Source organism: Pygocentrus nattereri, chromosome 12 (genome assembly GCF_015220715.1).
Source record: "Pygocentrus nattereri isolate fPygNat1 chromosome 12, fPygNat1.pri, whole genome shotgun sequence".
In the NCBI taxonomy this organism is placed as follows: Eukaryota; Metazoa; Chordata; class Actinopteri; order Characiformes; family Serrasalmidae; genus Pygocentrus; species Pygocentrus nattereri.
Window position 1 is genome coordinate 35,098,404 of NC_051222.1, and position 13,203 is coordinate 35,111,606.

Here is a 13,203-nt window from a genome sequence, read left to right on the forward strand (position 1 = left end):
TAAATAAATATATATATAGTTCCAGCATAAAGACCTTAGCCCATCTGTGAAACACGGTGGTGGTAGTTTCATGGTTTGGCCCCATTTTGCTGCATCTGGGTCAGGACGAGTTACCATCATTGATGGGACAATGAACTGAATTATACCAGCAAATTCAAGGGAAATGTGTACACAAGTTGTTCTACCAAAAAAATAAAATAAACACTTCGGAATGGCCAAATCAATGTCCTGAATTTAAAGCTACAGAAATGTTGAACCAAAACACTTCTTAGGAGGAGCCTGCAATATAGTGACTAGCTTACCCAATATGAGGATGGAACTAGCAATCCCTACATTAGAAACAAAGAGCTACAGGATGCACAGGCAGTGGGAGATTGCAGGGGGGCCCTTGGCAGCCTAGGCCCTTGCGGCAGAAACTGGCTCTTGGCATCTGGAACCAGGTACCATCTAGATACAGTTGGGCTCACCTCCACCCACAGTGTCGGCTCTGGAACCAAATTCCTTGATAGGGGTTGCACCCTTTCATACTCACGGGTTAATGCCCCAGATGGAGCAGTTTAAGTATCTCGGGGTCTTGTTCATGAGTGATGGGAAGAGGGATCCTGAGATTGACTGCAGCCTGGGACAGGCGGCAGCAGTAATCCAGTCACTGTACCTGACTGTAGTGGTGGAGAGGGAGCTGAGCCATAAGGCAAAGCTTTCTGTTTAGCGGTCGGTCTACATCCCAACCCTCACCTATGGTCATGAGCTGTGGGTAATGACCGAAAGAATGAGATCATGAATATAAGCTGCAGAAATGAGCTTTCTTTGCAGGCTGGGGGGCTACACCCTATTTGATAGGGTGAGGAGCTTGGCCATCCGGAAGGAGCTCGGAGTAGAGCCGCTACTCCTCCGCATTGAGAGGAGCCAGCTGAAGTGGTTCGGGCATCTGATTCGGATGCCCCTGGACGCCTCCCGGTGGGGTTGTACCAGGCATGGCCTACTGCGATAAGGCCCCGGGGTCGTCCTAGGACCTGCTGTAGGGATTACATCTCCAAGTTGGCCTGGGAGCGGCTTGAGTGTCCCTAGGAATGAGCTAGAGGAAGTTGCAAGGCACAAGGTCATCTTGGATTCTCTGCTGCTCCAAATGCAACTGTGACCCTATCTGGATTAAGCAATAAGCCACAGACCAGGCAAGGAAACAGACTCAAGTTCAGAACTGTAGATACTCCAGAATGCAAGGTAAAGAAAAAGAAAAGCAAGGCTGAAAGAACTCAGGACCCAAGAGAATACCTTCATCAGTTCAGCAGAAAGACATACACATAGCACCATAAACGCAATCCTTAAGTAGGGTTCCCACAGCTGTTACCACTCAGCCCTAATTACCCTTTAGTGGTGCCTTGTCTCCTCCTAGTGGCAGGAGGTGGCCTAGGATCACACCAATCTGATGTGCAGGACTAATCAACACCTACCAGAAATGTTTAACCGCAGTTATTGCTAACCACAAGGTGGTTACAACAGATACAGCCAAGCCAATGTTCACACACCATTCACTTTTGTAATATTGGATCATTTTCCTCAATAAATAAAGGATCAAGTCTAATACTTTTTGTCTCATTTATTTAATTTGATTCACTTTATCTACTATTAACCCCCGCGACCCTGACAGAGAAGCGGCTTGGAAAATGGATGGATGGATGGATATCTACTATTAGGACTTGATTCAATGTCTATCACACAACATTTGACATTCCTTTTCTGAATAAAAAAAAATTTCTTTGCCTTTTTACACTGTTCATTTCATCTACACAAGTCATTGTGAAAAGACTGTAGACAGGAGACAGCAGACTTTACCTGCACAGTATGCGGGCATTGGAACTGATACAGCTGGCTTGACGAGCCTGTAGACGTAATAATTTCCTGGGCAGGCTTTGACTTGGATTGGGTTTGATCTGTAGTAATAGCATTTTCTGCTCTCAGTCACAGAACCATAAGTTCCGTAGACCTCTCGGGTGACAATGCCATCCTGCGGTTGTGGATGAGTTCCTCCGAGGAAAAGTGGTGTGTAACCACCACATGCCATGTTACTCCAACACCAGTCAGATTCAGGAATCTGAGCACTTTTCCCCTGAATATACAGCCGATACCAGCCATTCCATTCAACAAGAGTGTCGTCCTGACCAAGGTAGCTGACATAGTAGTAACTTCTCCAGTCATTATCAAGACCTCTAGAGACATTGCAGGGGTCAAAAGTGAGGTTGTTGGGAGTCCCTGAAAACAAACAAATGATAGTTTGAGAAGTTTTAGAAACAAGTAATAATTCTATTAGAAAAAGATTACTGCTACTTGGGTCTACTGCAGGTGAAAGATCTAAGCAAAGACCAAATGTTGACAGATATATATCAACTTGTTTGCAACAGGTAAATCAAAAAGGCAGAAATAATGAATGATTTTAAATGCATTCTTTATATAGATGCAAAGAAAACAAACAGACAAAGTTGCTGAATTGACTGATTACTTATTAGAATAACTTAATGTTATCCCATTGTCACTGTAAGCTAAACTATCTATACACACATGGGGCAGTCATAACATACAGAACTTTGAATGATGGCAGCAACAAAGGAAGATAAGTTCCTAAACTCATAGGTCTGTGTGAGGTGGCTATTCCTCACAAACTAAAATCTTCCTATCAGCTATGTTAGAGTTCCAGTGATCCTGAAGTAGCCAACCCCTTTTGATGTGTACACAGTCCTCAACACCTCCTGTTATGCTCTGTGGAACTAGCACTTGCCAAACAGCACCACCCAGAGCTGCAATGTCCAAGTTTTTGGCAGCACTACCAAACAAGCTGTGATGCAGGCCAACAGACAAGCTTAACCCTACAAACTTCCGCCTCACTTGAATTGCTATCAATCTCTTCAGCACAGCAGTTAGCATGAAGGAGTGGGCTGACACAGGATCATGTCAGCTCTCCCTACCACAGTGACTGCTTGCTCCAGTGAAGCCATCAATACGTTTTTTTTTTTTTAACCCTTTATCTAAAACAAGTGTGACACCCCTGCTACCATCAGTTATTAAGGTAATGTCAAGGTAATATTACAAGTAAGCATTGATGTCTTAATGGTGGCTGAATATGATATTTATCATCATCTTTGTCATTATCTTTAATTTTAAGCAACTGCATCTATATAGTATATGTGCATTTTACCCAACCTAATGCTTCCACTTGCAGTGGTACGTATTTGTTTAGTTTTATTGAGTATCTTATTTCAGCTTTCATAGACATCAGCTTTAGCTTGGCTGATGCTGTATACTGCAGGTATGTACTCAAGACTGATGCCTGACTAACCCGTGAGAACAACTGTATTTGCCATTGGCTTAATACAATTTCTGGGTTACCTGTAAGTATTTGTTTAATATTCAAATAGCACATGGTTACTTGAAAAAACAGAAAACCAGTTTAACCAAGAAAATATGAAAAATATTAAAATATTGAGTACATTGGAAACTTACCGGTGATTGTACTTAGTCCAGAATCATTGGTTGCAGTGGTTGGGGCAGTGGTTGGAGTCATGCTGCTGACATCTGAAGAAAGGACATATAAATACAAACATGTGTTTGGTTGGTGTAGTGGTTAACACCTCTGCCTTCTACACTGTAGACTGGGGTTCAATCCCCCACCAGGGTAAACACCCTACACTATACCAATAAGAGTCCTTGGGCAAGACTCCTAACACCACCTTCGCCTTCCTGTGTAAAATGATCCAATTGTAAGTCGCTCTAGATAAGAGCGTCAGCCAAATGCCATAAATGTAAATGTAAATTAAGGCTTAATAACCATAGTTGTAAAAGCATATGCCTATAAAAGTAACAGTTTACCTGCACAGTAAGCTGCAGTGCAGATAGTTGGTCTGACAAACTCATAGACATAATAGTTTCCTGGACAGGCTTTCACTCGAATTGGGATGAATCTGTAGTAACAGCAGTCACTTCCTGACCTCCCACAGACCCCACGAGTGACTATTCCATCCCCTGTCTGAGGGTGAGAGCCATTCAGCCACAGAGTGGTATAAGTACCACATCTGGATTCATCAACACAGCTCTCTGGCATACGGACACTCATCCCGTAGTACAGCAGCCGATACCAGCCATTCCAGTTGAAGTATCTGTCACAGATATTCAGTCCAGTTGCATTTGTGGCTCTCCAGGGTTGATCCAGAGCAGTGTAGTTGTTGCAGGGATCATAACTGGGAGTGTTGTAAGTAACTGTTATGAAAACATTTAAAAAGATACTTATTTAATATAGGTTATTTTACTCACAGAACTCTTTATTTTATTCTTTTCTTGCCAAAACTTTGATTCTGTGTCAGTTAACTATTTTGAGGTGTTGATTTTGAGGTGTGTTTTGGATCATTGTCCTGCTGGAAGAGCCAACCACAGCCAGGTTTAAGTATTCTGGCTGAGGAAGGCTTTGATTTAACATCTGCTTGTGCTTGATGCAGTCCATGATACCATATATCCAAATAAATTGGCCAGGGTTTGGATGAGGTACTTCTCTGCATGGCTTTCTAAGTGTCTATGCCAAACTCACCTTTGGGGATTTTTGCTAAAAGCTTCTATTTTGGTCTCATCTGGTCATGAAGATGAGACCGGTTCCACTGAAAGTTCCAGTAACGTCTTGTAAACTGTAGCACTTAAGTTGGTCCTTGAGAGCAGCAGCTTTCTTATGGCAGTATAAGCTTGTTGGTGTTGTTTGACTGTAGTTTGGGAGATGTTCTGACCCCAAGACCTAACTAATGTCTGCACTTCGCGATCAGTGATGCTTGGAGATTCTTTGGCTAATTTACCCACTGTGTGTGGTGACAGTATAGGCATAATTTCTCTCCCTGGCAGATTCTTAACATATCCAGCTGTTTTAAACTTATTCTTGTCCAAATAGTGAAACTGGCCATTTTCAACTGTTTATTTACTTTCTTCTCACCATTTTCTGATTTGTGCAACTCAATATCTTGTTTTTACACATAATTGTTGTTTTCTCTGCTGTTTCTCATATAGATGGATGACCGAGGGAATTTGGCCTGTGTTTCATCTCATATGCATACCCCCAGTGAAACAGGAAGTCAGAACCAATCATTTGATCCTAATTGCTTAGGTGAAACAAAATTGGGAATGGGAATACTTCATATATAAAATTTTCCGAGAATTGTGACATGCATAGATATGAGAAGAATATTTATGTCATGATATTTTTTTTCTTTCTATCATTACTCTTAAAGTAATGGTTTATTGTTGATAACGTTGTGAATAAAATAAAAAGAATAAGCCATGAACTGTTTTCATGCAGCACATTTTTTTCTTGTTTACCATGAGTGGCAATATTTATGGAGGGCACTGTATCATAAAACCACATTAAATATTATGACCACCAGAGATCATTTTCAAAATCAAAATGTAACCAAATCATGGTCCTGTTTATAGTACCTTTTTACAATGGACTTTTAAGTAGTCATCAATGATTTCCTATTTCACCAGGATATCAATTTTTTAAATTCCTTTACTGTCTGTAACAAAGTGGACATTTGGGGTTTGTGGTTTTACGTAAGTGCAAACTAAAGCTATTATTATCATTTATTTATTTATTTACTTTTGGCAATAAACAATAAACACTAAAAGTGGGTTTGGCATAAATAGAACAGGTACACAAAAAAGAACCTCATACCCACTGTTGAGTATGGTGGTGATGATTTTGGATGTTTGGCCTTTAAAAGTTCCTCGAACCCCAAAGGGATACATGAAGTTTCACTGATACGTTTGGGAAAAAATGAAAAATGTTAAATCTGATAAATGATTAAATGGTACTTAATGGCTCTCAATTGGACTGAAAGTGTAATAAGTGGATGAGTGGTTTCTTTGTATTTACCATTTGCATATAAAAAGTACACACTATGTTTAAGTATATTTTCCTTCCAATGATGTCTATATTATTAAATTATTAGTTTATGCTTGTAGACTGCTACACACTTTTGACTCATCCATGCACTACGTATCATTTATCTGCAAAATGTAATTCATTTCTTAACACAGCTCATTATGCAAAGCTAATATAGCAAACAGCAGACTTTACCTGCACAGTATGTGGGCATTGGAATTGACACAGCTGGCTTGACGAGTCTGTAGACGTAGAAATTTCCTGGGCAGGCTTTGACTTGGATTGGGTTTGATCTGTAGAAGCTACATTTTCTGCTTTGAGTCACAGAGCCATAAGTTCCATAGATTTTTTGTGTGATGATGCCATCCTGTGGAAGCGGATGAGATCCTCCAAGAAAAAGTGGTGTGTAACCACCACAGGCATCCAAACTCCAACACCAATCAAACTCAGGAATCTGAGCACTTTTACCCTGAAGATTCAGACGATACCAACCTCTCCATTCAACAAGAGTGTCATCCTGACCACGGTAACTGTTGTAGATGGATCTCCAGTCATTATCAAGAACACTGGAGGTATTGCAGGGGTCAAAAGTGATGTTGTCTGCTGTGGAAACAGTTTGATGATGAAAGACAATTCTGTCAAAAACACTCTCTCCTACTGCAAAGGTCTACAGATAGAAGATCTCAGGACAGAGGGCAAAAGCTGACTGATATAATGACATTTTTGCAGTCAAAATGAAAAGTTTAAGGTCCATTTTTTTGCCTTTGTGAGGCAATGTTGTTTATTTTAATGACTGTTTTACTATACATTAATATGCTATTGATCCAAATGATAATAATAATAATAGGGTAATAATAAAAGGTAAAAAACAATCAGTGAGGACAGGAATGAAAGAAAGCAGGTAAGTTTTAAGATAAGCTTTAAAGGAGGAAAGTGAGTGACAGTCACAATAAGATTGTGGTAATATGTGTCGTAGTTTGGGGGCCATGACCACCACTGAAAGATCTGCCTCCAACAGTAGCCAGTCTAAATTTCGGGACAGCTAGACGACCTGTGTCAGAGGACCTACGTGTTTGGGCCCTGAGCGCTAACTTTTGTTGCATTTCTTCAGGAACTTGATGATAGGCGGTCCTTGCCAGAATGCACAGTTCTGGTGCCACCTTTCCCCAACCTATCACACATTGCTTTGCACAGACTCCACAGTGGTCTACACTTGACTGCCATGCTTGATCTCAGCCAAAGTGCCATCAAAGTGCAGCTTAACTTCCTCTGCTTTGGAAATGTCTGCGGGACATTGTGTTGAAATTTCATGATGACCAAAAAAAAAAAAAAACCCTAACCCTAACCCTAGAGATGGTTGTGTGTAAAAATCCCAGCAGATCAGCAGTTTCTGAAATACTCAGACCAGCCCGTCTGGCACCGACAACCACGCCAGGTTCAAAGTCCCTTAAATCCCCTTTCTTCCCCGTTCTGATGCTCGGTCTGCACTTCAGCAAGTCGTCTTGACCACCTCTACATGCCTAAATGCAGTGAGTTGTGGCCGTGTGATTGGCTGATTAGTTATTTGTCTTAACAAGCAACTGAACAGGTGTACCTAATAAAGTATATATATATATATATATATATATATATATATATATATATATATATATATATATATATATATGTATAGAAAGAGAGAGAGAGAGAGAGAGCGGGGGGGGGGGGGGGGGGGGGGGATAGAAATCATTGTATCTACTAAACACAAAGCCCAAAGTATATTGTTTTCTGGAAATACTACACAAGGTGAAACAAATTCCACTTCAAGCTATGTAAGAGGACAGTGCAGCACAAGCCAGACAGGGTAAGATTTCATAACTGCTAATTCTGAAAAGAAAGGGCTATTTGACTAACATGCAAAGTGATCAGACACAATGTGATTGGTTGGTATAGTGGATAACAACTCTGCCCTCCATGCAGCAGACTGGGGTTTGATCCCTTGCCCAGGCAAGCACCCTATACTATGCCATTCAGAGTCCATGGGCAAGACCCCTAACACTGCCTTCACCTAATCCTGCTGGATAAGGGCATCTACTGAATAATGTAAATGCAATGCTTGAAAATGAAATGTCCATAACAAAAACAGCGCTGGTTGTCAATCAAACAATGATATCTAGTTTATCTTCTACCTAAGGCTTCAAACAAAATTCAAGGATAACTTATGTCTCACTCTGAAAGGCTTACTGTTGTCTAGAGATGCTACAGGCTACTAGTATTCAGCTTGTTTGATATAATGTCATATACCACACATACATCAATAATCACATTAGTAATATAATATAGTAATTAGTAATAACCATCACTTTGCTTCATTCAAACATTGTTCAAAATATTCTGAGATTGATCTAATAAATAATATTAACATTCATTTTAGCAGTTATACTGTTACTAGTTCATCCGGAAAAACATTCATACCTGTCACTGCAGTACCGGTTATCGCTGTTGGGGCAATGCTCGGAGTGATGGTGTTTACATCTGAAGACAAGACATACATGGAAGCTTAATCATCATTGAAACATTTTAAAAATGAGAGACAAAGCTTATAGAAACCAACAAAGTACCTGCACAGTAAGCTGCATTGCAGAAATTGGGCCTGACGAACTCATAGACGTAATAGTTTCCTGGACAGGCTTTGACTCGAATTGACATGAAGCTGTCCCTGTAGCCATTGTAGTAGTAGTAGTAATAGTACCGATAGATCCACAGTGAGTTGATACAGACCCCACGTGTGACTATTCCATCTCCTATCTGAGGATGAGAACCACAGAGCCCCAGAGTGATGTCAGTACCACATCTGTACTGATTAACACAGCTCTCCGGCATACGGATGTTCATCCCGTTATACAGCAGCCGATACCAGCCGTTCCAGTTGAAGTCTCTGTCACAGATACTTAGTCCAGTCTCATTAGTGCCTCTCCAGGGTTGATCCAGAGCAGTGTAGTTGTTGCAGGGATCATTAAAAGTAACTATTTTTGAAACAAACAAAAAAAAACGTGCATCAGTGGTGACAGTGGTGAAGTTCAAGGTTTTCCATACTGATGTTCAATAACCAATGATTTGCCTTTTTGTTACATAATAATCTATAATAAGTTACATAATAATAATAATAATAATAATAATAATAATAATAATAATGCAGACAATTTAGCCTATACACCTGTTTTCTCTACTAAGCTACTTATTCGTATACAATTGAATCAAATGTATATGCAGGAACTCTCTTATACACTCAAAGTTTTAGCAGTAATCTTTAGTAGTTTTTAACAGTAAGCTTTATTCTTTAAAACCTTGGTGCTAAATCGCTGAGACTAATAAACTTCTTGTTTGCTTTATAAGTCTTTGGATCATTTAGCACCAACATTACTTGAATCTTTCCCATCTGCTGTTAGAAGAAAACCTTGTATCTCCATTTTTGTTGTTTTCTAATTTTTGATGTCATTTGACATTGTCTGCTGTACATTGTGTTGAAATTTCATGATGAATGGTCCAAAAGGAAACAGCCTACAATTACTCCGAAAACAATCTGGCTCCTTGGACACTTAGCATCAAGATTACTCAAATCCTTCTCCTTTAATAATACACACGTATATTATTAATTCTCCAGAAACAACTTTCCAATGTCTAATGTCATCTAGTGACTGATGTTTTAAACCAGAGTTTCTCTTTTTGGTGTAAATTAGATGTCCTTGCAAAGATTTACCTTCACCAGTTACAAGGGTGATGTTGATTCTACTACCCAGACAGATTTAGCAACATTATGCATTAGAAAGAGCTTAACCAACATGTTAAAAAAAAAAAAAAGTAGAAAGTTAACTCATCTGTCTGTTTATCAGCTTGTCCAACCAGTAATGGGAACATTCCATGTGTGTATTTAAAGATTTTACCTTACAAGAAGATTATGTTTTTTACATATTGTTAGTATGAGATCCAGTTGGTGTCACTGTGTATATATATATATATATATATATATATATATATATATATATATATATATATATAAGATTTGATAAAGCAAAATATACATTTAATCTGTATTTGTAAGTGGCTTTTTGTTCTGATCTAGATATCAACATCATTAGAGAATTAAATGAAATCATTTGAAATTTGAATTTACTGTATCTGCTGACTCAGCAGTAGTTATCCCTAAAGATGACGATCCAATGTCTAAGTGAAAACATAGCGTGCTGACCATTGTTTAATCTAAAATCAAAACTTTTGTGTAGAATATGAAATGGATATAATGAATTTATAATGGACCTATACCATGCTGCTCTATTCCGTAAGACGGATCACGGTTGAACAGGTAAGAATCCCTCTGGCGTCCTACCTGTGGTTGTATTCAGCTTCGTACTAATGGCTGCCATGGTTGTGGTAGAGATCAACATTATGGTGCTCACATCTAAAACAGTGTCACAAAACAAACATGTAAGCCTTGTTCAATGCTTATATCACATAGAACAAATCACCACATAAAGCTTATAAAACAATAAAGGTACCTGCACAGTGAGCACTACAGAATAATGTTGGCCTGACAAACTCATAGACATAATAGTTTCCTGGACATGCTCTGACTCGAATTGGGGCAGATCTGTAGTAGCAGCAGTCACTTCCTGACCTCCCACAGACAAGGCGGGTGACGATTCCATCCTCTATCTGGGGGTGAGATCCATTCAGCCACAGTGGGGTTATAGTACCACATTTATTCTCATCAACACAGCTTTCTGGCATACGGATGTTCATCCCATTATACATCAACCGGTACCAGCCATTCCAGTTAAAGTCCTTGTCACAGGTATAAGTCCCAGTTGAATTAGTGGCTCTCCAGGGTTGGTCCAAAGAAGTGTAGTTGTTGCAGGGATCATAACTGGGAGTGTTGAAAGCGACTAATTTGAAAGCAAGTGAAAAAAGTAATGTATCAGTTATGTAGCAATGCATTTACATCTATAGCAGACACTTTAGGAGACACTTTTATCCAAAAGTAACTCATACAATTGCTTTGTCTATTTAGAAATATTTTGACAAGCTAGCCTAAAAAATACCACCAGGAATCTGTGTTCATGTTTTGATACAAAGTTATCTACGTGTCTTCTGTGACAGACTGAGTTCTGCATTCTGGATAGTGAAAATGGTTGGAATGTGGAGGCGCTAATGGTCGTCTTCAAGCAGGGCCTCAGTGGTGAGGGGATGAGATGTCCACTCAAGAGGCTCCCACTTCTCTCGAGAAATTGATCAAGCAGGCCTTGTTAACTGGCTACGAGAGCACTGCAGAGAATGGGGTCCTATGCCTCCCTGTTATGGGATCCCACCTCCATGGATACTGGAGCCTTAATTACCCCCTGCTTTGTCCAAACCACCCAAGTGGCCCATGCATTTGGGGTGTACACCAAGAGGATTCTCGCATGCAGAAAGACAGGTGCCTCTACTGCAGGCTAGCTGGTCACTTCTGACCTCAATTCCTTGAGCTAGTGGGAAAAGATAGGGTCCATTACAATTGTGGGGGCATGTAATGGAGACAAATTAGCACCACAAAGTACCTGGGTTGTTTCTCACAGACACTCTATCCTGGGGGCAAGGTCAGGAGAAACCTGTCCAGGCCTTCATAAACTCCAGGGTGGCTGGTAACTTGGCCACAACCTTAAACCTGTCCCTATTTGAACTAGAAGACCCCATATCTCCATGGAGGGAGTATATCAAGGAGGAATTGGCCCTGGGCTTTATCCAGCCATCCACATCACCTGCTGATGCCAGTTTTTTCTCTGTGATACATGAGACCCTTTAAGATGGTAAATCCAGTGGTTTACCATCTTCTCCTCCCCTGCTCGATGCACATAAACCTGACATTCCATGTCTCATGCCTCAAACTGGTCCTCTGCAGCCTCCTTGCTCTTATCCTGCTCCCCCACCTCAACATCTGTTTGTTGGGTCCCCAGCCTTCACTGTCCAGTTGCTTTTTGACTTCCATCAGAGCTGCGGGGATACCCTATATTTGGTGGACTTATGGAGGAATATAAGCCAGAGGAGTGCCAGCTTGGCACATTCTGGCCCCTGGGCTAATCCAGGCATTCTGGAGGGAACACTCTGTGGGTTTGGGAACGTGAGGGCCATTCCTGTAGGAGAACTGTAACTTCTGAATCTCCTGCTAGGGTGCCCCTGGCCACCAGAGGGAGACATAGAGTAGAGTATGGTTGATTAGAGCTGATGATGATCAGTTGTGCTCAACTGATTTAAGGGCTCACACATGGTTCACTGCTCAGTCCTGAGTTTTGGTCTTGGCCAATCTGGTAATTTATGGTATTGTGCTCTTGAGCTAAGGGTCTTGGACCTTTGGTCCTCTCAAGTTAAACTATTGAGTTAAACTGGAAAGATTAAGGCTCATCCAATATTATCAATGCAGGCAAACATCAGATATTGAATCTGATGCAGGCAGCTCAAATAAACCAGTGAAGGTTACCTGCTGCATTCTGGAATGACTTGCAGTAGTTCAGTCTAGAGATAACAATCAAGCTTCAACAGCCTCCCTGGAAAGGAAGGGTTAAATTCTCCAGATGTTTTTGAGGAGAAACCTGCATGAGTGTATCAGGTTTGCAAGGAACAAAGGACTACATACTCAGCCTTTTTAAACTCCTTTTATAGTATAAAAATCAATAGTATTGTATTTCCATGCCTGGACACTTAGTTGCACAACATTTCTATGTCCAGTTGAAATTTCTTACTTTTACCTCCATGTTTTCTGTTATTCTTTATTAATTTAGTGTGAAAGGAAGTAATTTAGCTTAAATCGTCTCTAGCTGCTTGCAATAACTAAAGAATGTGTTTTCTAAGAGAACAAAGCAAGTTTCTATGGACAAGAGTGTCTGCCAAATACCCAAAATGTGTACACTGAAAAATTGTTCTGCAGCAACCGTAACACACTAATAATATCAGCCAAATACCTCCTCAGATAAAAGATAATAAGGCAATAGCAAGGGTTTACCTGCACAGTATGTGGGCTTTGGAATTGACACTGCTGGCTTGACGAGTCTGTAGACGTAGTAATTTCCTGGACAGGCTTTGACTTGGATTGGGTTTGATCTTTGGGAACTGCACTGTCTTCTATCAGCCACATAACCATTGGAGCCATAGATTTCTCGAGTGACGATGCCATCTTGTGGAAATGGATGAGATCCTCCAAGAAAAAGTGGTGTGTAACCACCACATAGCATGTAGCTCGCACACCAATCAGATTCAGGAATCTGAGCACTTTGCCCCTGAAG

The 13,203-nt window shown here is 40.4% G+C and overlaps 2 protein-coding genes across 2 annotated transcripts; both read right to left on the minus strand.

The window, feature by feature from the left end:
- Positions 1-2,084: 2,084 nt before the first annotated feature.
- On the minus strand, positions 2,085-4,156 carry LOC108443866 (uromodulin-like; the record flags this gene model as incomplete). The annotated part of the gene is made up of 4 exons (XM_017724750.2): positions 2,085-2,107; positions 2,161-2,250; positions 3,496-3,567; positions 3,862-4,156. Coding segments are annotated over 4 exons (480 nt in total), but the record flags the coding sequence as incomplete, so codon positions are not given.
- Positions 4,157-6,375: 2,219 nt separating this feature from the next.
- LOC108443865 lies at positions 6,376-13,164 on the minus strand. The gene is made up of 7 exons (XM_037543305.1): positions 12,924-13,164; positions 10,447-10,833; positions 10,278-10,349; positions 8,512-8,916; positions 8,366-8,425; positions 6,434-6,514; positions 6,376-6,380 (listed from the first exon to the last, which is right to left on the minus strand). Exons 1-7 carry the CDS (start codon positions 13,150-13,152, stop codon positions 6,376-6,378), a joined length of 1,239 nt encoding a protein of 412 aa, XP_037399202.1. The 5' UTR covers positions 13,153-13,164.
- Positions 13,165-13,203: the final 39 nt, after the last annotated feature.